The 23,463-nt window shown below is 35.9% G+C and overlaps 2 protein-coding genes, 1 long non-coding RNA gene and 1 other non-coding gene across 7 annotated transcripts; 2 read left to right on the forward strand and 2 right to left on the reverse strand.

The window, feature by feature from the left end:
* Positions 1-1,066: 1,066 nt before the first annotated feature.
* On the reverse strand, positions 1,067-2,034 carry LOC106408340. Its single transcript, XM_013849133.1, has 2 exons — positions 1,615-2,034; positions 1,067-1,456 (listed from the first exon to the last, which is right to left on the reverse strand). Exons 1-2 carry the CDS (start codon positions 2,032-2,034, stop codon positions 1,067-1,069), a joined length of 810 nt encoding a protein of 269 aa, XP_013704587.1.
* A 616-nt stretch (positions 2,035-2,650) lies between these two features.
* LOC125589390 lies at positions 2,651-2,757 on the forward strand. The gene has a single exon (XR_007325583.1). It is a non-coding gene; the product is annotated as a small nucleolar RNA R71 (small nucleolar RNA).
* A 1,319-nt stretch (positions 2,758-4,076) lies between these two features.
* On the reverse strand, positions 4,077-6,066 carry LOC106407300. Of its 2 annotated transcripts, XR_007324749.1 has the most exons (3): positions 5,116-5,492; positions 4,661-5,019; positions 4,077-4,585 (listed from the first exon to the last, which is right to left on the reverse strand). It is a non-coding gene; the product is annotated as an uncharacterized LOC106407300 (long non-coding RNA). The 2 variants fall into 2 exon arrangements; XR_001281701.3 differs by having other exon boundaries at positions 4,077-5,019; positions 5,116-6,066.
* A 2,057-nt stretch (positions 6,067-8,123) lies between these two features.
* LOC106416802 (zinc finger protein CONSTANS-LIKE 6-like) lies at positions 8,124-10,464 on the forward strand. 3 transcript variants are annotated; one of them, XR_007324750.1, is made up of 3 exons: positions 8,124-9,744; positions 9,981-10,368; positions 10,404-10,464. XR_007324750.1 is itself a non-coding variant. In XM_048760137.1 (3 exons), the coding sequence occupies exons 1-3, from the start codon at positions 8,855-8,857 to the stop codon at positions 10,212-10,214; spliced, it is 1,080 nt and encodes a 359-aa protein (XP_048616094.1). In that variant the 5' UTR covers positions 8,124-8,854; the 3' UTR covers positions 10,215-10,464. The 3 variants fall into 3 exon arrangements, 2 of the variants coding, with proteins under 2 accessions (XP_048616094.1, XP_013713152.2); XM_048760137.1 differs by having other exon boundaries at positions 8,124-8,884; positions 8,929-9,744; positions 9,981-10,464; XM_013857698.3 differs by having other exon boundaries at positions 9,981-10,464.
* The last annotated feature ends 12,999 nt before the right edge of the window (positions 10,465-23,463 follow it).

Consider the following 23,463-nt stretch of genomic DNA (forward strand, 5'->3'; position numbering starts at 1 on the left):
ACTTGCTTTCTTTTTCTACTTTTCTCTCACGTTTCTAACTTGGTTTGGACAGGTCTGGATGTGATGAAATGAGCTGGGCTCGTGGGGTATTTATAGAAGACAGCAACCAATCAGCTTCAGGTTGGTGGCAGCCCGTGTGTCGCTTCGCATGGCTCCGGACGCATGCGCGGCGGCACCTCATGCTCCACATGGCTGGCTGCATGTCCAGGACACATGCAGGACGCCACCATTACTCCCAGATGTCAGGCTGCATGACTAGAACTCATGCAATGCGCCACAGCAGCACTCACATGTCGATCATCATGCTTCGGTTGCATGCGCGGAGACACCTCGTGCTTGGTTGATCCACCTTGTGCTTCTACATGTCAGTCTGCATGTACAGCTTCCATGCATGGTGACACCTCGAGCTTTTGTAAACACTCAGCTGCTTAGATGGTAGTTATCACGTCCTGGCCATATACGTAGAGACACCTCGAGCTTCTTGGTCGGTTTACGCGATTTTTGACCCTTCCGGCAAATTTCTGACTCGCGATCAATCCCGAATATTTTTCCGCTCCTGTTCTGATGCTCTAAATATTTTTAATAGACTCCAGATGAATTCTGATATCCTATAAAAATATTTCTTGAGCCTCCGGCTTCCTCGAAGAATTCCATAATACCGAAATTAGGGTTTTCGCCCAACTTTGGGTTTTCCCGTCGTGCTTTGATCCTGTCGTGCTTGCTTCCCGTCGTGCTTAATTCCCGTCCTGCTTCCAATGTCTTCAAAATAATATTCCGCTGATACGAAGTTTCGCAGAAAACTTCGTGCTAAAGAAACGTCATTCTTCTCAAACGTCGAGCTTCTAAACCGTCGTGCTTCCAAAAATGTTGTGCTTCCAAAACGTCCTTCACATCAATCTAAGACATCTTCAAACTACGGTCAAACAACTTATTCGACTCATAGTTCACCCACGATCACTTCTTCGCCCACCTCGTACTTCAAAGCTTCTCGATCGATCCTTATCACCCGCAACTCGACCACCACAATGATACTCGACCATTCTATCTCTTTTTTTTTAACGGGTTTCTACAGTGGATTGCTCAGTTCTTCTTCAACTTCCAGAACCACAAAATCTGTTGGAACAAAAGTGTTCCCCACTCGGACATGAAGATCTTCCAGAATACCCACCGGTGACTTGACTGATCTGTCGGCGAACACCAGGGAGAGTCTTGTCGGTTTGAAGTTTGTGAAGCCCAGTCGTTTTGCCACAGAGTAAGGCATGAGATTGACGCTGGAACCCAGATCGCATAGAGAACATGCGAATACAGTTCTCCCGATCTGTATGGAGAGAACAAACTTGCCTGGATCATCCAATTTCTTTATCGGCTTGTTCTGAAGTACTGCAGTGCACTCTTTTGAAACCATCAGTAGCTCACTGTCTCCAGTCACCTTACCAGAGATCAACCTTTCATTAAGCTGCGCATAGAAGGGATCATTTGTATCGCATCTACAAGAGGTAATTTGATATTTAGATCTTCCAGCATCTTTTTACACTTGGTCTCCTCCCGATTCTTGCGAGACGTCTTTGCTGGAACAGGATATGGAACCTTGGGGGTTTATTCGCGCAAAGGAACAGGCTCAACTGGTGGAGCGACAGGTGTCGGATCAGTCTCAACAGACTGTTCTGGTTCCTCGTCAGATAAAGGAAGTGCTTCAGATCTTGGTTGCTCACCCTCTTTCTGCTTACCCTTTTCCGCTGCTGATAAGTTCTTGGGAATTGTATCCAGTAGGTTTCTTCTACTCCTTAGTGCTACAACATTGCATTCTTTAGGATTCTTGTCGGTCTTTCCAGGTAGAGTACCTTGCTGCCTCTTGACGCTCTCAGCTGTCTGTGCGATCTGAACATCCATCTGGCGCATATGGCTGGCTACGTTATCATATTTGGTACTCAGGTCATTGAACATGTGGTTCATCCTGGAGTTGATGTCCGTGGTGACTTGATTCAACGCTTTCCCTAGAATCTTTTGACCCTGGAGCAGCTGCTGCATCATCATCGCTAGACCCTTTATTTTGTCTTGCGGAGCAGTTGTAGGCGAAGGAGTGGTCGGTTGAGCAGTTTGCTGTTTCTGGTTCTGGAACTGGTTATGCTGCGCTTGGCTTAGGACATATGTTCTTCCCTGATATGGTTTCTGATAGCCGATGTTCTACCCTTGACTGTTATGAGCGTTATCAACCGGATTGTCAGCCTTGGAATATGAAAAGAGGTGAGGATTGTTCCTAACGTTAGGGTTCGGGTGGTAGTTCTTGTACTGCCATCCTTGTCTATTGACGTAGCTCACTTCTTGCTGATCAGCCACGGTTTGTCTCCCTCAATTGTAGTGTCTGAAAAAAATTTTCTCTGATGCAGCTTCCTCCATGATGAACACTTGGCTCTGATTACCTTTCTACAGCTGGTCAACCTTAGCAGCAAGGTCGTCTATGTTGTTTACGCTTTTGGAGCGATCATGTTCCTTGTTCTTGTTGAGTGAGCTGGACCCCATATTTTCTATCTGTGCGAATGCGCCAGGTGTTGTTTGTGTCATGAAATCCTCATTGCTCGAGGAATCCAGAGCATTGCAAAATTCATAGCTCACTCCATCATAGAACACTTCCAGAATATAGTCGTCCTCAAACCCATGGTGAGGGCACTCCCTTCGGTATTCCTTGTAACGTTCCCAAGCATCATAGAAAGGTTTGTCGGTCTTTTGCTTGAAATTCGAGATCTTATGCCTTAGAGTTGCGGTTTTGGATTCGAGATCTTATGCCTTAGAGCTGCGGTTTTGGACTTCGTATAGAAGTGGCTCAAGAACGCTGTTCTGACTTGTTCCCATGTAGTGAGCGTACCGGTTGGGAGCGAGTCGAGCCAGCGAGCTGCTTTCCCTTCCAAGGAGAATGGGAACAGCGTGCACTTGATGTAATCTGGTGGCACTCCATTCGCGCGAGAGAAGTTGCAGACTCTCTCGAAATTCTCAATGTGGTCAAAAGGGATTTCAGCTGCGAGACCGTTGAACGTTTTTTTCTGCACCAAGCTGATCAAAGCGGGTTTGATTTCATAGTCCTGTATAGTGAAGGGAGGCGGATTGATTGCGGAGCGAGTGGTGGGGAAGTTACGCGGAAGGTTCCGCTCTCCGATGGGAGCGCCTTGTTGCTCGACTTACTGAGCAGCGAGGTCGGCAGCTGCTTGGCGAGTAGCCTCTTGTGCATTGATTTTCTGTTGCATTTGCTGTATTTGTTGTTGCTTGAGCGCCATTGCAGCAGTGATATCGTCTTGGCCTCTGTGATCAACCATTGTGTTGTTAGTAGGCCACCGTTGTTGTCTGTTCTATCTTTCTAATCTTGCGAGCTCCTCGTTACTTAGCGTGAATAATGGTCCTTGTGCGTTGCTCTGAGTATGCTTACTGGTCATGCACCTGGATCATCAGCTGGAACAAAGAGAGAAAAACAAGTTAGATGCTTTAGACTAAGTATAGAACTGAAAAACAAAGGTAAAATACCTGGTCCCCGGCAACGGCGCCAAAACTTGATACACTAAAACTGAACTTTTCCTACTGTCAAGTTAACAGTGATAATTGTAGTAATTTAGATTCATTCCAGAGGACCAGTCTACACTTTATTCTTATGAGCTTTCAACTTTGCTAAAACTAAAAATGGGGTTTTGAATTAAGTAGTGACTTGCAAGTAAAGTAAAAGATTTTAAAAGGTTTAGATTCGATATTAAAGATAAGTCGATCTAGGGTTTCTCATCGGGTGTTTAAACTTAGCAAAACATTTATTCAAGCTCGTTGAGACAAGATCTAGAACACGGATCACTGTCGTGGCGCTGTTCCCTTTGCGGTTCGACCTTGACGCCTAAACTGTCGTTTGGATCAAGGGTCGATCGCAAGCTATAGAGATCAAGTCCGATGGGTTCACTGAACACTCTAGTATCTACTTTCGCTGACTAGAGATGCTCAGCTCATTCATTCGATATCAGGTAAACTACTACACGGTTAGTGAGTGATTGAGCCTAAGATCTAGCAGTAAGTGATCAGGTTAGGACTAGCATTAAGAACTAGAATGAACAAAGAAACAAAAGAGTTGCTTATTTATGTTTAGCCTCGCGATTAACACCCTAGAACCCTAGACAAACTATCCGACTACTCAGCCATACCACAAGACGAACAAGACATGATAACTGAATAATACTGCATATAAATCAAAGGTAAAACAATGGGGTTCAAGATGATCTTCTCTGTCAAGAAGAGGAGCCGTCTCCCTTACAATGGCAATATCCAAGAATAAGGTCTAAGTCTCTTGCAAAAACTAGCGTCGACAAATAAAATAGATAGGGGCCGCTTTTATATGGAGGCGCCCCTAGACTTCAAAGTCGAGAATCGGCAACTAGGGCAAATCTTTGGAGGATATGGAAACTTCCATAATTATCGAGAACAATCGTCTAGCTGTTCCTGGTAGGATCGACCGTCAAACTGCTCCGCGGATTGTTCTTCGGGAGAAATCTCCAATTCTTGCTCCTTTCTTCATGCCTCTTCCTTTAGCTCTTCAATCTTCTCCAGACCTGAAATCACTCTAAAAAGACTAGACTAACTCGATAAAACAATGAAAATAAATTAGAAAGCATATACACAATGATGTCAAAAATACCATATATCAGCGACGCAGGTAGAAGCAAATAGTAATTCATAAACAAAAGAACTTCTTCTGGATATCTGAAGAGAGGAGCCGCAAAGATTTTGAGCTATGCTGTCAGACCGAGAATAAGTCCCTGTCAAGAGCCTCAAATCATCTTTACATCGCAGATCAACCGACGGAGGGGAGAACTGCGAGACAAGATGAGGCAGCGACATACCAGAACATCAAGGGCAGCAACGCTCTGCAAAGTCCGGCGAGACTTCCTTAGATCGGCGCTTCCTATGGACAAACGGCCAGTCGGCTATCCATATCTTCCCTAGTCCTTCGTAGAAGCCGAGACCACACTCAATTTCTGCTTAGAATCGCCAAATCTAACAGATATTTAACAAAATTCATAATAATAAATCAAAGAGAAGATAGAAAAGATGTCTGACTATAAATAGGTGAAAAAAATTTAGAACACCAACCATCGTTTCGGAAAGCAAAAGAAACGCCGAATGAGATTTGAAGGAAAGAAAACAGAGAAATTTCTCTGACCTTCGAACTAATAATCTTTTTCTCCTATCATTCTAATCTCAACTACTTGATAAAATATCAATCAAGTGATCCCATAATTAGCGATCGAAAGGTGTCAGGACTTGCATGATGATTTGGTGTCAGTTTCAAGTTATGTGCTTGGAATCGGGCTTTGTCGACTTCGGCTCTAAGGTAGGCTTAATCACAATTGACTAGTGGCATGGAATTAAGGTAGTAAAAGAAGTAAACGGCCCTAAAGATAAAAAGTATACTTACAAAAAAAAAACTACAATCTTTATTATACTTGTAGCATATATTCAAATAATGCCAACTCAATGCTTTTACCCATATATATATATATATATATATATATATATATATATATATTTTTGTAAAACAATTAAACTCTATTGCAAAGGATACCATACATGTTCCTCTACGGGCACACAGACTGCCGAAAAAATACAAGCCTTAAGATTGGGTAATATTTGTATGGTGGATGGTTCATGGACCTCCACAGCTCAATTTAGTAGATTTGGAAAGATAGCATGGGGAAGATTCAACTTACGAGGACACAGAACATGTGGAGGCGCGAGACAGCATTACACTCGGAACTGGAAATGTTAAAATGTGCAATGGAGAGCATGATACAACATTCCACCTGTCAGAGATTTGGGATAGATTGCAATGACAGCGGATCCACAAACTTGGCCAAACTTCTCAACTGAAGTGGAGGTTATTCAAACACTTCAGTTGTGTTTTCAGACTTCAAAATCAGCTATTTTCCAAGGACGCAAAATGAAATTGTTGATTCGCTAGCTAGGAATGTCTGTTCTTTTCATAGATCTTTTTGTTATATTGGTCTCAAGTTTGAGTAATAGAATAGCCGTTTGTTAAAAAAAAAAAAAAAAAAACTATGAATTGTATATTTCAACATATATGATTTCCTAGATATATATATACAGAGCAAACGTTTAAGGTTTAATGATATATCATCTAATTTTATTCAATAATCACTCCAAAATCGGGCTTTAGTTCGTACAAATGATAAAACAATGTAAGCATCGTTTTCCAAGCAGACGAATAAAGCCATGGATTGTACATGTTACACATCGATTCTCTTATCTTCTCAACAAAAGGTTGATGCCTTTGTTTTTGAAGTTTTCTGCATATTGATGTGGTCCAGTACGAACCATTGTTGATAGTTATCTTTGGTAATAATCATTTTTATTTTGTTTTAATCCAATATTTTTGGAAACAACTAATTCTGCACTGGCCTTTTTCACATTTTCTAGTTTTCTCGTAGAATATCTATGTATAATGAGTATAATGTAATAAAACGATTCTGGCTAAACCCCAACCTACGTACTTCCAAGATACACATATCTCTATAATATTATTTGAGAAATCAGTTTCTTATATGTCGCGTTCACGTTAACTCTCACGATGGTTGATTACACTGATACCCTTAATGAATTAAAAATATTACATTTAAATACTATTATTGAATTTTTTTTTAGTTTCCTTTTTAAAATTTTCCAAATAACATATATAATAAAAAGGAAATATTTATAAAGTTTTTAAAAAAAAATTAAAACGAAAATATATTTATATATAATATGATTTCATTAAAAAAGAAAGTTCACAAAGTAGAAATATTCCATTTAAAAAATATTTTTAAATAACATAAAATATAATTTTGAAGTAATAAAATAATTCTTTATATCTATATTTTCTTAGATAAAAATATATATTTGCATATAATGTGATTTCATAAAACAACATTCACACACATAATCTTGATATTAGAAAAAAATATTATTTCTTTAAAACATAATTTTAAACAATACAAAAAATATATATTTTCAGAGTAATAGAAATAATTTTTATATATCTATTTATTCTCTTAGATGGTTACATAAAATAATTAAGTAACAGAAACTGATATATGTTTAATTGACTAAAAATAGTTTATAATTAGTATTATTGGAATTTTTTTATTTATTTTTCATATATTTAGTTGACTATAATATCTTTCAGTTACAAAAAAAAAATATATATATTATATTTTACTTATATAATATGATTTTTAAAATATTATCACACAACTTTGATAAATATTATGAAACTACATGCACATTTAAACGATAAATAAAATTAATTTGATTTTACTTAATTATAATTAAAAAAATTATACTTTAGTTTGAATTTGAAAAATATATGTAACTCAATATACTCACAACATGAGTGACTCGACTAATCCAACTTATATCTAAAATCATAGGTTTAACTACAATATGATATATATATATTTTATATTAATAATTTATTTTATAAATGTAAATTATAGGAAGACTCAAAACATATTAACAAATCAAAATAAAATATTAACCAACTGTTATAATTTAGTTCTTTTGTAAAAATAATATATATGCAGGAGGCTGTAGAATATTATTGTTATATTAATTTACTTAATTTAGAATCAGACCATTTAGTTTATTTTATTTTCATTATAAGCACAATATATCTTAAGTTACCAACGTAAATGTAAATAAGAAAATTAATCATAATTTTAATATATTTAAAATAAAAAATATTATAGTTGAATTCAGATAAATAAATGCAATCTAATGTACCCAAAATGATAACTAAATCGATTATAAAAAAGCTGACTAGATATAATATATCTAAAATTATATGTCTAATTAAATTAAAGTAATATAATATGATTAATATAAATTATGCATACACATATAATTAGTTTAAAATTAAAATAAATAACAATCAATTATTGTAGTATATTTATTTTATAAATATTTATATCCGTGCATAAGCACGGGAAAATCACCCAGTTTACGACATATACAAAAGTGCCTTAAACTGGAATTGGACAGATAACAAATTAAATATTAACAGTACTTCGTGTTCTCTAAATTTGAAGATGAACATGTAGAAAGAAAGGTGTCTAGATATATATCAACACGATAACTAAATACCATACTGATAACTCCGGAATTAATTCGCCACAACCAATCAAAACTTTCACTTTCAACAAAATCACGAGAATAAGTCCATGCTATTAAACTTTTCCATAGAAAATAATGAAAATATATAACAAAAGTAAAAAGTAGCTTATCCAAATAAAAGGAGTGATTGGGAAACGAAAACGACTGGTGGTCCATATATAAGGATATCCATCTGATTAAGAAGCTGACCAATCAAAACACTAAGAAGAGGATCATCTTCAAGAACTCGACCAATCAGAGTCGAGATAAGACTTCTACATGGCCCTAATGGGCAGCATAAACAACAAAAAAGTGCATCAAAATTTAACTTTAATCACACTCCCAACATACAAAAAAAAAAAACACATCGTGTGGAACATATAACAACACCGCTAAACTTAACAACTCATTTCCTCAAAAAAACAAATGGTAGTCTCCCTTTTTATAGCCACTTCTCATAACTGAAACCTTTGTAGAGTAAACATATTCTAAACTTAAACATATTCTTTTTGCAATTGAGACTTTGGCAACTAGTTTTTACAGAAAGTGAAGGTTCATTCTCGTTGATGGGGTTAAATATAGAGTAATAACATGATGAAAAGTTTGGCTAATGCGGTTGGTGGAAAGACGGCAAGGGCATGCGATAACTGCGTGAAGAAGCGAGCGCGTTGGTATTGTGCAGCTGATGATGCTTTCCTTTGCCATTTTTGTGACGGTTCGGTCCACTCAGCGAACCCTCTTGCCTGTAGGCACGAGAGGGTTCGCTTGAAAACGGCTAGTGCCGGAAAACATCGTCACGCCTCCTCCTCACCCCCCCATCCAGCCACATGGCATCAGGGATTTACACGTAAAGCTCGGACACCACGTGGAGGCAAGAAAATCCACACGATGGTTTTTCATGATCTTGTGCCGGGGATGAGCTCGGAGGACCAGATATATGAAGTGGAAGAGCAGCTCATCTTTGAAGTACCGGTGTTGAATCCAATGGGTTATGAACAATGCTTAAAAGAATCTGTGGGAACAAAGATTGTGTTCCCGATGATGCCCGTATGTTTCAAGAGCAGCGAGGAAGAAGACAACAACACTGAGAGTTGTCTTAATGGGTTATTCCCGACCCAAATGGAACTGGCTCAGTTCTCAGCTGATGTGGAGACTCTCCTCGGTGGAGGGAGCGATCGAGAATTCCATGCAATGGAAGAGCTAGGGTTTGGTGAGATGCTAAAGATTGAAAAAGAAGAGGTGAAGGAAGAGGAAGAAGTCGCAACAAGAGAAGTGTGTGATCTAGATGACGCTAATGAGATTTCTCCATTTGAAATAAGCTTCGATTACGAGTCCTCACACAAGACGGCATTCGAAGAGGACGATGAGAAAGAAGACGTGATGAAGAATCTAGTGGACGTGGGAGTGAATGAGATGAGTGGTAGGATTAAAGAAGAGGAGAAGGAGAAGGTTCTTATGCTTAGATTGGACTACGAAAACGTGATTTCCGCTTGGGGTAGCCATCGAACCCCATGGACCGCCCTCGAGCCATCTGAAATAGACCTGGACATGCTTCGTCGCCAAACCAATTCCGTGGTACGTATACTTGCCCTATCTGCCGATCAATATAATATTTATACAACCGGATGTTTAATGGTCGAAACGTACAAAAAGTCAGATTTTATTGCAATTTTAGGGATAAGTCTCAAACTACCTAGTAAAACCTTTTTTTTTGTTACTGGACCGCACCACCGCCTGTTATTATTACATAACAACGTCATAAAGAAATCATTCTCTTATCAACTAAACTTAATTATTTCGTGAATATTTAGTGTGAAAGTGGAGGAGAGGCTCATCATCACAACCACTTCTGCGGCCTAGGGTTACACATGAGAGAAGCTGGGGATGGAGGAAGAGAAGCTAGGGTTTCAAGATACCGAGAGAAAAGAAGGACAAGGTTGTTCTCCAAGAAGATAAGGTACGAGGTACGTAAATTGAATGCTGAGAAAAGGCCTCGAATGAAAGGAAGGTTCGTGAAGAGATCTTCAATTGCTGCTGCTCACTAGTCGCTAAGAAAGATATTTATGAATATATATAATTACAGATATCCCTGTGCTCTCTTCATAAATTTGTTTGTTGCTGATTTTTGGTGATTGTTAGCTTTTTCTGCAATGTTAGAAAGTTTTGCATGTTTTGTGAGCTACGTATATGTAAATATAGATATTTATCACCAAAAACGTGACAAAAAAAAAAAGATATTTATCACCAAAAACTTGATCTTGTAAGGTTTTGTTTATATAGTTCATGTAACGTGAATTTTGGTTGCTATCAACAAAAACAAACATATGGGTGTCACAAATACATTTCTAAATCTCAAACAATATGAGAACATATTTTCACAAAAAAGAGAGAGAACATGATGGTTATGTATTTTGAAGTGTGATTCATAGATAAATAGAGAGAAGAGTCCTTGCTCAAAAAAAAGAGAGATAGAGTCGTAGTATAATTATTTTTACAGATTTTTTTACATTTGGTTTCTGTACCTAATTCATCAAAATACTCTTCGTAAATCAAAGGCGAACTTTTAAATCATCGTACCAACATAAACTGGTTTGTACATATACCTCAGGAATTAATCTCAATTTTTACCAAGAGTTCTCGGATCCAAATAAAAGAAAGAATATATACTAATTTTATCAGTGATAATAATTTGTTAATTTTGGTGGATTAGAGATGGATGTTAACTAGTTTTGTTTGCTAGCTACAATTTTGATAATTTATCAAATTTATAATATCATTTATATATATATATATATATCAACCAGGGATTTATCTACCGTTCGTGCAGGGGAATCTTCATTTTAAAATTTAACAGTTGTTTCTACATCAATTTGGTTAGCTTTTAATTTTCTGTCAAATTGTCGTTCTCATATTGTCTCATTTAATTATGGTAGTTCATATTCGGTCTGTTTATAAATAATATATATTCTAGCACTGTTTATTCATTTCTAAAAGATCAATATTTTAGATTTTCTATGTATTTTTAATAATAAATTGTAAACTTCGAAAATATTAATTGACAATTTTAGATTTGTTGAGTTGCTATTCGTGTAAATTTATGGGAAACTGTTATAATTTTTAAAATTAATGCATTAATAGCTAAATATTAAAAAAAATTAATATTTGTGAAAAATTTAAAACATGCATTATTTAGAAACATGGGAAATAATTAGTATTGTGTTTATTTGATTAGCAGAAACACAACCTCATTATCTTATAGTTAACCAATTTTTCCTACACGGAAGTAGAAACAAGAGTAATGAATATTTTGTTCAAAATATTTCAATGATTTATCTTGTATTCTTATCATTTTCTATTCATCCGACTTGTAATGTTTTTTAAATATTAGTACTACATGAGTTTTTATTTAATATATCGTGTCTTTTTATTTTTTGAATACAAAACATGTGTCTTTTGGATATTAAATTAGATACAATAACTTTAGATTTTTGCTTTGTACATTTACTTTTTGTCATTTTCTAGATTTTTTTTTGTATTTTTTGCTTTCACGCAAGATTATTATTTTATTATTTTTATCCTTTATTGTTTTACTATTTTTTAAACTTTAGTTTTAATTATTTATTAATTTTTTGTTGTGGCTTTTCAATATTCTTTTTGTTAAATTCTCTTAGTTTGAGTTTATACCAAAAAGGGAGGAAAATCCATGCACTGCTTTTATTTTTAATTTTCATTTATGGTCAGCTTATTTATTTAACCATTTGTAAAAAAAATTCAAAATCACAGCTTATTGGAAATTATGGATTTCATAAATATATCAAACATGATTTGAAGAGATATGAGATAATTTATAGTTAAAAATTAATGAATAGAAATATCAACTCTTATGATGGTATCAGAAGGTTATTAGAAAATATCAAAATTAATTAAAATTATTAATAAAATATTAACAAGAAAAAATTGAAAATTTTCAAAATCATCTTCTTATTTCAATAGAAAACAAAGTTTGAAGTTTCAAATAAATAGTATATACCATTTTAAATTGTTTAACTTTTTCAAAACGAAAAAAAAACTAAAACCTTAGAATCCCCACCAAAATTACCATCAAAATCCTCATAATCCATTTTTAGTTTCCACCAAATCTAGATTTCCTAAATTTTCAAAAACTTTCAATCCAATAAGCCCCCCTAACATTATCCAAACTTGTAAGCAAAGAAATAACATTTTTGTCACATACATATAAAAGAATATTACAAAATGTGATTATCGTATTACTTAAAGAATGATATTATCTTAATTCTTTTTTTTTTGTGCAACATCTTAATTCTTAAGTATGTTTTACTTGTCATGTTGATACCATGTGGAAACCCATTATTTTTCTTTCATATTTTACTCATACCTCAAATCCAGTGCACACATTTGCTAAGTTGGTACAAGTATGAAATCTCCACTAACATTTTCAGCCTTCTCTTTTCAGTCCATAATCCACCAGCTCATGTATGAAGCCCAGAAGATGTGCTAAATTTCACATATATCACAATCTATTTGTAAATACCAAACTCGTTTTAAGGCCGATAACGGTACTATTAGATGTAATTTGTAAACTCATCTGAATGGCCCATACATATAAAGTCTAGAGAGCCTATGTACAAGAAATTGAGACTCAAACTCTTCATATTGGAAAGAAACTTATAGAAATGAATCATGTCTAGTTGCCTACGATATTTTCCACTTGACTGTGACATGTTAGAAAAATGTGGCCATCAAAATTAAATGTGACCTCAAGCTCTTGCCTTGTCAGGTTTTAAGCAGTGCCTAGCTTTGGATCTAAAGATACACATTCGCCATGCGAAAATACAAATGGGTGAGGAAATAGAAAATAGTAACTTTTCGTAAAACTGCACACAACTTACCATCTTCACAAAATTACAGGATTTTTTTAGTTACTTTTTTTTTTTGAGAAAAGATTTTTTGAATTTCTTGATATTAGGATTAACAATACTTACCAACAATAATATCAACATATAGTTGTGGTCATATGTATATATTCATGTTTAACATTGTAAAATTTTCATTCATAAAGTGGAAAAGAATATTTGATACAATTCTCTACATTCTAAATTAATAAGGCTATTAGAAATAAAAGAAACAAAAAGTGTATTTCGCAACAATTTTAAAGGCGTAAATCTGAATTCTATAATAATAGAAACTGAATAAATAAATACAAAATAGGAAGAGAAAGGGAGACAAATGTCATGTGAGAAGTGGATGCACAATCAACAAAACTTAACAACTTCAATCGTCCTTTCCCTTTGGTCAATTTTCTCGGCGCCTCACATGTTTTCACTATTTACATCTCCCAAACTGTAGTTCAAAAAAAAAACATCTCCCAAACTTCTTTACTTCTCTGTTTTTAGTTTTACTAAAGAGCATGTCTTTTCTTTGTCAACTTTAACTTGAAATGGAAGTATAATATAATACGGTTGACAACCAAAAAAGAAGTATAATATAATGCTATATGATATTAATAGTAGTATAATATCTTACTCTCTTCTCCAAACCACCTCTTCGGAGTACTTATCTTTTAAATCCCCTTGGAAGACAATGAACTTCTGAAGTCATCGGATCTAGATCCAATATAGCGCCCGCGTTTATATAAATGTTTGTTAACTGAAATGTTATGATTAGGGCCAACTAATATCAGGTGCAAGTGGAGCGGTCGTACAGGATATGAATATAAAAATATAAAAAAATTAAAAAAATTTTAACAATATATACATAAATTATGATCACAAAATTACTAATTTAGAGTTTATAATTTACAAAAAAACGTTAAACATATATAAATAAAACTACTAATTTCTAAAGCTATTTCATTATGCTTTAAATTTATCGTTAATATTTCTGAATAGGGTCCAAAAATATTTGAGAAGGCCCTGGTTATGATATACTGTAAGGTAACATTTGTACGCCGGTCGTCAATTCACTAGAATTACAATTCTTAGTCCATTTTTATAAGTTCCACAATGCTGAATCAATCAAGTGAATCATTTAAGATAACTTTTTACTTGAAAATTTTGGTATAGGGTCTTTCACAGAAAAACATTAGTATGTGTTTCACTACAAGAAAACACAAATTTAACGATGGCGGTTTTCCTTGCTAATTCCTCGTAAAATCGGGTTTACGAGGAATTAGCGAGGAAACACGTTTCGTCGTTAAACGTTCGTCGTAACGCATATTTCCTCGTCAATTCGTCGTAACTTAGCGAGGAAATGATTTCGTCGTAAGGACGAAGAACAATATTTCGTCGTAAAGACCACGTAAATATTCCACGTAAGGACGTCGCTTCATTTCCTCGTAAATACCTCGAAAGGTGCCCCTCGTAAATTACACGTAAATATCTCGAAAGTATTTCCTCGTAAAGTACTCGTTTATTATTCCTCGTCATTTCCTCGTAAGGTTTTCCTCGTAAAATACTCGTTAAGTTTCCACGTAAAGAAATCGTAAATTAGCTACGAATTTGCTTCGTTTTATTTGACAGAATATAAAAATATAATTTAAAAATAATTAAAATTATTTAATTTATTATTAAAAGTAAAATTCTAAAAAAAAATCAATACCAAAATATTTTATATATAAATAAGTTTTGAATTTATAATACAAGAACCGAAAAAAAAAGAACTAAGAGTCGTTCATCGCCCGGTAGAATTCATCACTCGTCCTCTCTACATCCGCCTCGGCATGTGTGTGGGATGATGACTCGCCTAGAATGGGATTTTGTCGTCACAAGTTTCTCAACAAGGACTCCCATTCGGAATTTGTGGTCGCTACAACGTCCAAGAAGCCCTCGAGTCCACCCACACGAGCTGTGAACACAGATTGCGTCGAGGCCAACTCATGACACAGCTCAGCGGACTCTCTACGCAGCTCATAGGACTCTCTACGCAGCTGAATGACTTCATCATCCCGTGTCTGACCATAAGACAATGTCGCTCTTGGAACATCGTTGACAGAACCAATCCCCAACGTACGTCCCTTTCTCTTAGGGACAACCTTAAAAACAAAAAATAAATATTGTTAGTAAAACTTTAAAGTTAAATTAAATGAATAATAAAAAAATTAAAATTTTAAAAAATTTACCTCTTCGTAAATCTTATCCACATCAAGTGTGGATAAGGTGCCGGGTAATCCGTCGGTGGACTGCTGGGTCAGCTGGGTCTGGCGGTCCTCAACCTGAGCATCCAAGTCGTTGAAGAGTTGCTCGGACTTGCCATCTAGAAATTGGCCCAACTTGTTTTTGTGGGTCCTCTCGTAAAGTTCCACAAGAGACGGGAGTTGTCCCGTCTCTTTGACCTAAGAACATTTAAGAAAGTTAAAATATACATGTATATATATATATATGTATTAAAAAAATAATTAAATAAATTATTTAATTACCATTTCCAAACGGACACCGGCGTGGGGTTTTTGGCCCGTAGAGTAAAGCATCGGCCCGTGGCCGTGCTCATCTACAGTGTTACGGGAGGCAGAGCAAGACTGGGCGATTCTGATGGACTCAGGATCCCTCCAATAACGGATAAGGCCATCCCACACATCCATGGTGAGCAGCGGGTTTGCCACGCTCATACCCCTTCACGATCTAGTCACCCTTCCAGTTGGAGATCGTGTGCAACAAGCGAACTTTTGCCTTCGCGTAAAACGTTTTCCTCACCCTTTCAGTGACACCCATGGACCAATGATATTTTTGCTGTAAAAAAAAATTTAAATTTATAATTAGTTTTTTTAAAATATATAAATCATGAAAAAATTAAAGTATATAGAATTAATGAATAGTAACTTACAGCGTAAATTTTGAACCACGTCTTTCTGACGTAGATCGGGGTCTTTTTCCAGTTCGGACGTGGCATGGAGAAGTAACCTTTCATCGTGTCGGTTACGTCTCATGCAAGACATCCATCAACCCCAAACCTGAAAAAAAAAATTTAAAGTATAAATTATTTATTAATGTTATAAAAGAATTTTAAAAAAATTAAAAAAATAATAATTAATGTAACATACCACAAAGTTCTCTCCGGTCGGTCGGGGTTTATGACTGGTAAACCTTCTTTCCCTGGCTGACTGAGAATGTCCTCGACAGTGTACTGCGAGTAAGGAGCACTCGGAGGCACCATCAAATCGGGATGAATCTCGGCGGGCATCGGAGGAGCCATCGGAAGAACCGATGGTGCACTAGAAGAAGGCGACCTAGAGACTCTCTGAGAAGACTAAGATTCGGGGACAGTCTCCTGGCCGGAAGAATCGGGAGCTGAAGAAGAAACGGGAGCTGAAGAAGACGACGGGTCTAAACGACTACCAGGCTCACCGAACATCTATCTGTAATGGAGAGTAAGTCTGTTCTTTCGAATCGTCTGGAAAAAAAAAATTTAATTAACATCCACAGTAATTAACAAATTCTATAAATCTAGCTAAATTCTCTACATTAACCACCTAATCATCACAAATCAGTAAACCTATCTAAATTCCCTACATTAACCACCTAATCTACCCCAAACGAAACAAATTAGAGAGGAAATAGAGAGAGAAAGTACCATAGCTACGAAAGGGAGAGGAAGTGGAGAGGAAACGGGAGGCGAAGCTCGCCTTTATATATAAGAAATTAGTAATCGTCATAAATTCCTCGTAAACTTACGTGGAATGAGCGAGGCCCGTGTTTCGTTTCCTCGTAACTTCCTCGTAAACTCACGTGGAACTAGCGAGGCCCACGTTTCGTTTCCTCGTAATTTCGTCGTTGGTTAACGAGGAATTAGCGAGGCCCGTGTTTTCCTTTTACGAGGTTTTTACGACGAATTGGGGAAATTAGATAATTATTTTAAGTTTCGTCGTAAAATCTTTCGAAATTTCCTATAAATACACACCAGTTTGTTTCTCAAATCAAAGACAAACTCACTAATTTTCTTTTCAAATCAGAGATAACTCACCAGTTTGCTTCTCAAATTGGAAAGATTTGAAAAAAAAAATGGAGAGAAAGATACGGGAACACATGTGGGCGGAGACGAGATTTTTACGACGATTGGCGCTTACGTGGAAATAGCGAGGCCCGCGTTCTTTTCGTCGTTATTTCCTCGTAAGTTAATGAGGAACTAGCGACGATTATGCTTAAATCCCTAAAATCCGAAACCCCATACCCCATCTTCCTTATCTTCTACTTCATATATTCCAAACCTCAAACTCATCTTCCCTTTAATCTCAATTTATTCTTTCCATTCCAAACTCCTAACTTTAAAACCACAATTTTTTAACTTATAATCTCAATCTTTTATTTCTAATACAAACTCTCGTACCTTACACAAAGTCAAATTAATTCCATTCCAAACCCCAAAGTCTAATACAAACTCCCGTACCTCACATGCATTAAGTCTGAAAATAAACCCTATTAAAAACAAATACATCAATCGGATACATCGACATTCTCGTCATCACTAGAAACATCATCATTTTCATTAAACTCGTCTTCAACAGCTTCGTCCGTGGCATCGTCGGTAAGATCTTCGTACTCATGATTATGAGGATCAATGAGAAGGATGTCATCAATTTCTTGTTCAGGTTCCTCGACTTTATTTATTTGTTCTTCGTGCAGTGGTGGTTCTTCTCCACTGATGATTCGTCCTCGTGGTGTAACTTTGATCACGGCCAACCAATTTATTCCCGATTTTCTCATCCGAGGGTATGAAAGGAAGCTAACTAGGTCTGCTTGTGAAGCTAAGATGAAAGGCTCGAATTTGTTGTACCTGCAAATTAAAATAAAGAAAACGTTGAAATTAATTTAACAACCTCATGTATGGCAATAAAAGAATTTGTTGTACCTTCGTCCACCATTGACATCAACTACACCGAATTTGTTAAACCGAACACCTCTGTTGACGACGGGGTCAAACCATTCACATTTGAAGAGGACGCATTTCAGCTTCAATATCCCTGGGAATTCGACTTCAATAATCTCCGTCAAGATCCCGTAGAAATCAGTTTCCCATTTCACACATATTCCATAGTTACTGGTCGCCCGCTGTCTACCATACTCATATGTGTGAAAAGTATAGCCTCGTGTGGAATACGTCTGTGATGTGGTGACCCTTACAAGTGGAGATTGAATTACATAGTGTAACCACTTATGATTCTTCAACCACTTAATACAGTGTTGATATTTCCTTTTGTCTACGTCACTTGTGGATATACCTGAGAATGTTTTTTCGACTTGAGAAACAAATAGGCTGTAAAATCACATTTTATATTAATTAATCTTTGGCAATTATATAATTTATACTTATATGTGTTTAGAATTGTCCATATATGTTCCCTTTCAAAATAACGCATCAATGGATCCTCGCAATTGAGTAGAATATAGGTGTGTGCACTATGAGCGTCTTCTTCACTCGACCACCAAACCTCTTTTAGTTTCCCACCGAGTCGCCCAATCTTGCTAAAGATGTCTGGAACACCAGCAACTACATATGTTGGCGCGACACCACCATCATCATATATTCTTGGAGCTCTTTTCCGGGTACGTATTTTTGACCCAAAGTAGTACGATGTGAAGTGAGAATTTTCTTCCGTCAAACTTCCAGCAATTATAGAACCTTCAACTTTAGCGAGGTTCTTTGCTTTTCCCTTCAAATATTTCATGGCTCGTTCATACTGATACATCCATCCGTAATGTACAGATCCATGAAGCAATGCCTCATATGGGAGGTGGGCAGCTAGATGCTCCATCAGGTCAAAAAATTCCAGAGAAAATATCTTCTCCAAGTTGCACAATAAGATGGGAATGTTCTGCTGAAGCTGTTCCACGACTTCTTCTTTAAGAGTGTGTGTGCTTAGATCCCTGAAAAACGCTCCAATGCCTTGTATATCCCAAAAACAATTAAACACATTATATTAGTCATATATTATTGCAAACTAAACCATTATAAAATTACTACGTTATAATATACTACATGCAAGTGCTTCATGTACGTTTGTTGGAAGTAGCTCCGCAAATGCAAAGGGAAGTAGTCGTTGCATAAAGACATGACAATCATGACTCTTCATCCCAGAGATTTTTTGACCATTTTCAACACATCTAGAGAGATTTGAAACATACCCATCGGGGAACTTCACTTCTGATGCCACCCAGTTGAACAACACCGACTTTTTTTCTGAAGACAATCTGAATAGCGGAACGGGAACTTGTCCATTGCTTTTTATAAGTAACTCACTTCTTGAGCAAATATCCGGAAAATCCAACCTCGATTTTATGTTGTCTTTTGTCTTCTCTGGGACATTCAATATTGTATTCATGATGTTCTCAAAGAAATTTTTTTCTATATGCATCACATCGAGGTTGTGGCGCAGAAGAAGATCCTTCCAATATGGCAACTCCCAAAATATACTCTTCTTGTGCCAGTTGTGATGAACACTGTAAGAATCATGCAAATTACGAGGGACATGCCAATTACCACCACAAAGAACTGTTTCGTTAGCTCCGTAGTAGTCGATTTGCGTTTCAATTTGTTCTCCAGATAGATATGGAGGAGCAGTGTCTCTGACAACCCTTTTGTGCCTAAACAAATTCTTGTTTCTTCGGTACGGATGGCCAATGGGCAGAAATCGACGGTGACAATCGAACCAACTTGTCTTCCTACCATTCTTTAGTTGAAACGCATCTGTCGTTCTAGTACAATATGGATAAGCTAATCTCCCATATGTAGTCCATCCAGACAACATCCCATAGGCAGGAAAGTCACTTATGGTTAACAAAAGCATCGCTCGCATCGTAAAATTCGTCTTCGTTGAGCAGTCATACGTCCTCACCCCTGTTGCTCACAAATCCTTCAACTCGTTAATTAGTGGTTGTAGGAAAACATCCAGAGACCTTTTTGGATGGTTCGGACCAGGTATTAATATGGTCAAGAATAGCAACTCCCGTTGCATGCACATCTCCGGTGGCAGGTTGTATGGCGTAAGAAAGACTGGCCACAATGAATATTGTCTCCCTGACATTCCGAATAGACTAAATCCATCTGTACATAATCCGAGATACACATTCCGGTTATTGCTAGCGAAATCCGAATGTACTTTGTTAAAATGTTTCCAGGCTCTTGCATCTGATGGATGAGTCATCTCACCATCCGTTTGAGTATGCTCGGCATGCCATCTCATCTTTCCAGCAGTATGCTCTGATTGGTACAATCTTTTCAACCTGTCTGTAATTGGTAGGTACCACATCCTTTGGTACGGTACCCTATTACGTCCCCGTCCTTGCGGTTTGAATCGTGGCTTCTTGCAAAATCGACATTCTTCTAACTTCTCATCATCTCCCCAGTAGATCATGCAGTTGTCGATGCAAACATCTATCATCTCCGAAGGCAATCCAAGACTATAAACCAGTTTCTGAATCTCATAATAAGAATCAGCAGACACATTGTCTTCCGGTAAATACTCTTTAAACAAGTCTGCCCATTCATTCATGCAACTTTCAGGTAGATTGTGATCAGTTTTAATATTCATCATTCTAGCAGCCAACGACAATTTAGAGAGACCTTCTCTACAACCACTGTAAATTGGCTGATTCGCCGCATTTAACATTTCATAAAACCTTTTTGCGTCTATATTAGGTTCTTCATCTTCATCATGAGCTACGAATGCATCAACTACCATATCATGAACCCTATCATAATCTACTATCTGCTCTTCCTGATAGTAACTATGTTCATTATGCAAATGATCAACCGGTTCTTTCTGAAAAATGCTATTACTACTACTAGCTTCATTCTGATCATAATTATAACCTTCTTCATGTTAAAACTAGATATAGTAATTTGGCGTGAAACCTCTATTTATTAAATGCTTCCAAACATTTTCACGATTTGCCAATTTCGAATTGTTGCATTTCCGACAAGGACAGAACATCTTACCACTTTCTTGGGCGAACGGTGTGGAATCTGCTTGATGCATAAATGTCTTCAGCCCCGCAAGGTATTCTTTCGTCACTCTCCCGATAGCATCTCTATGCATATACATCCACCTCCGCTACTCAAAAATATTTCCGGACCCCGACATTTTTTTCACGTTTTTTTTTCTTGTTGGTGTGTTTAAAATGATGTTCAAATGTTCATATTTATAAGAAATTTTTGAATCTGGTAGTTGCAATTTTCCTACGAATTTACGACGAAATTTAGTTAGGAAAAACGTGTTATTTAGTGGATTCAAAATTTCCTCGCTAAGTAGATGTAAAATATTTCTTCGTAAATTACACGCTATATTTACGTCGAGTTTACGAGGAAAGAGTAGTTCGTCGTTAAAGCCACATGATATTACACCGGCTTTACGACAAAATCATTTCGTCGTAATTTTACGAGGAAATAACGATGATTTTATATTTCCTCGTAATTTTTTCGTAAAGTCGACGTACATTTACGAGGAATACTTTTCCTCGTTAATTTTTCTCGCTAAATTTTTGTTTTCTCGTAGTGTTTCCACTATTTATAACACTCATCATTAACTTTTTATTACCAACGGTTGGTTTAAAAGGATGTAAATCACATAATAGAGAAAACATGCTTAAAGTGTTTGAGTTGAAAACACAAACTACTAGTATTTATTAATATTTCGATATATATTTTTGGGCAAATCTCAAAAATAGCATCTTTCTAAGTTTATATCACAAAAATAGCACTTAAAAACTAAAATGACCAAAATAGCACCTTTCTAAGTTTATCCTTTGAAAATTTTAATTTTTTTATTTTTCAAAATTTGAAATCTTATCCCCAAAACCTCATTTCTCAACTCTAAACCCTAAACCCTAAACTCTAAACCCTAAACCCTAAACTCCAAACCCTAAACCCTAAACCATAAACCCTAAACCCTAAAATCTAAACCCTAAACCCTAAACTCTAAACCCTAAACCCTAAATCCTAAACCCTAAATCCTAAACCCCACCCTTTAATTCTAAACCCTAAGTTTGTGACTTTTGATAAAACATTAAGTGTTATTTTTGTGACTTTTGACCTTAGTGCTAGTTTGGGAACATAAACTTGATTTAATGCTATTTTTGTCTTTTTCTCTATAGTTTTCGTGGGTTCCGACAAAAAGATAACTTTTTAACAAAAAAATATTTCTATATTATATGATTATTCTTGATACAATATTATTTTTCCATTCATATTTAGAGTATGATTGGAAAAAACGAGCGTAACCGAGAGTAATTAAGAGAGAGAGAATAATAGTAAAATTAGTGGAAGAAATAATATAATAAAAATTAATACTAGCGCAACATATTATTTTCTCTACACAAAATAGATAAAAACTTTTCCACCTTTTAAATAGTGACTAGAGAAAAACAGGTGAAAACTGATTGGTTTAATTTTGGTTGAAATCAATGTAAATATGAGATTCATTTTAAATATTCTGCAGATTGCTCCACACTGATTAGTGGAGGTTCTTACAGTAGGATTCTTAACGGAATATAAAAACCACTCTTTTAATTTTTAATTAAAAAAGTTAAGAACCAACTCTTAAAACTCTTATTTAAGAAACGGTTCTTAGTTTTTTTAGTTAAAAGTTAAGAGACGGGTTATTATATTCCGTTAAGAACTCCACCCTAAGAACCCTCCAATAATCATGTTTTTAAGAGCATGATTAACCCGAGGTTCTTAGAATGGGTTCTTAGCGGAAGTTAAGAAACTGTTTCTTAACTTTTAACTAAAAAAACTAAGAATCGGTTTTTAAATAAGGACTTTAAAAATCGGTATTTAAGAACCAATTCTTAGTTTTTTAGTTAAAAGTTAAGAAACAGTTTCTTAACTTCGTTAAGAACCCAACTCCGAGAACTTCGGATTAATCATGGTCCTTTAGCGGTAGAAAGCAGGTCAAACGCGCCCGTCCCATCCGTCTCCCTTTAGATTGAATCATTTTCTTGATTCACAAGTTTGATTATGTGTGCAAAAAGAAAATACTAAACCTACATATGTCCAGCTTAAAAGAGTATCAATTCCAGATTGAACCCGAACGGTTTAGTTACAGATTGGTCTAACAAAATATAACATAAATTTAAATATAGAAGATGTTTCTTGTTATCAATCTTTCATTACACATGTTGATGATATTTACATCTTTAGAAAAAGAAATAAATATATAAGATGTTATAAAAACCCAAAACAAAATTCAAAACAAAATTAAATTAATATAAACGAAAGTCTTTTTTTGTAAAAAGCATAACATAATTTTAGGTTTCAGTGATCTGTGGTATGAAGCGCAAGATT

This window comes from Brassica napus, chromosome C6 (genome assembly GCF_020379485.1).
Source record: "Brassica napus cultivar Da-Ae chromosome C6, Da-Ae, whole genome shotgun sequence".
NCBI classification, from domain to species: Eukaryota; Viridiplantae; Streptophyta; class Magnoliopsida; order Brassicales; family Brassicaceae; genus Brassica; species Brassica napus.

Coding starts and splice junctions, on each gene's coding strand:
- LOC106408340 (XM_013849133.1), bottom strand. CDS start 2,034: ATGATGATGCAGCAGCTGCTCCAGGGTCAAAAGATTCTAGGGAAAGCG. Junction 1,457..1,614: donor TCGCTCCACCAGTTGAGCCT/GTTCCTTTGCGC, acceptor TTCTATGCGCAG/CTTAATGAAAGGTTGATCTC.
- LOC106416802 (XM_013857698.3), top strand. CDS start 8,761: ATGATGAAAAGTTTGGCTAATGCGGTTGGTGGAAAGACGGCAAGGGCA. Junction 9,745..9,980: donor GTCGCCAAACCAATTCCGTG/GTACGTATACTT, acceptor GTGAATATTTAG/TGTGAAAGTGGAGGAGAGGC.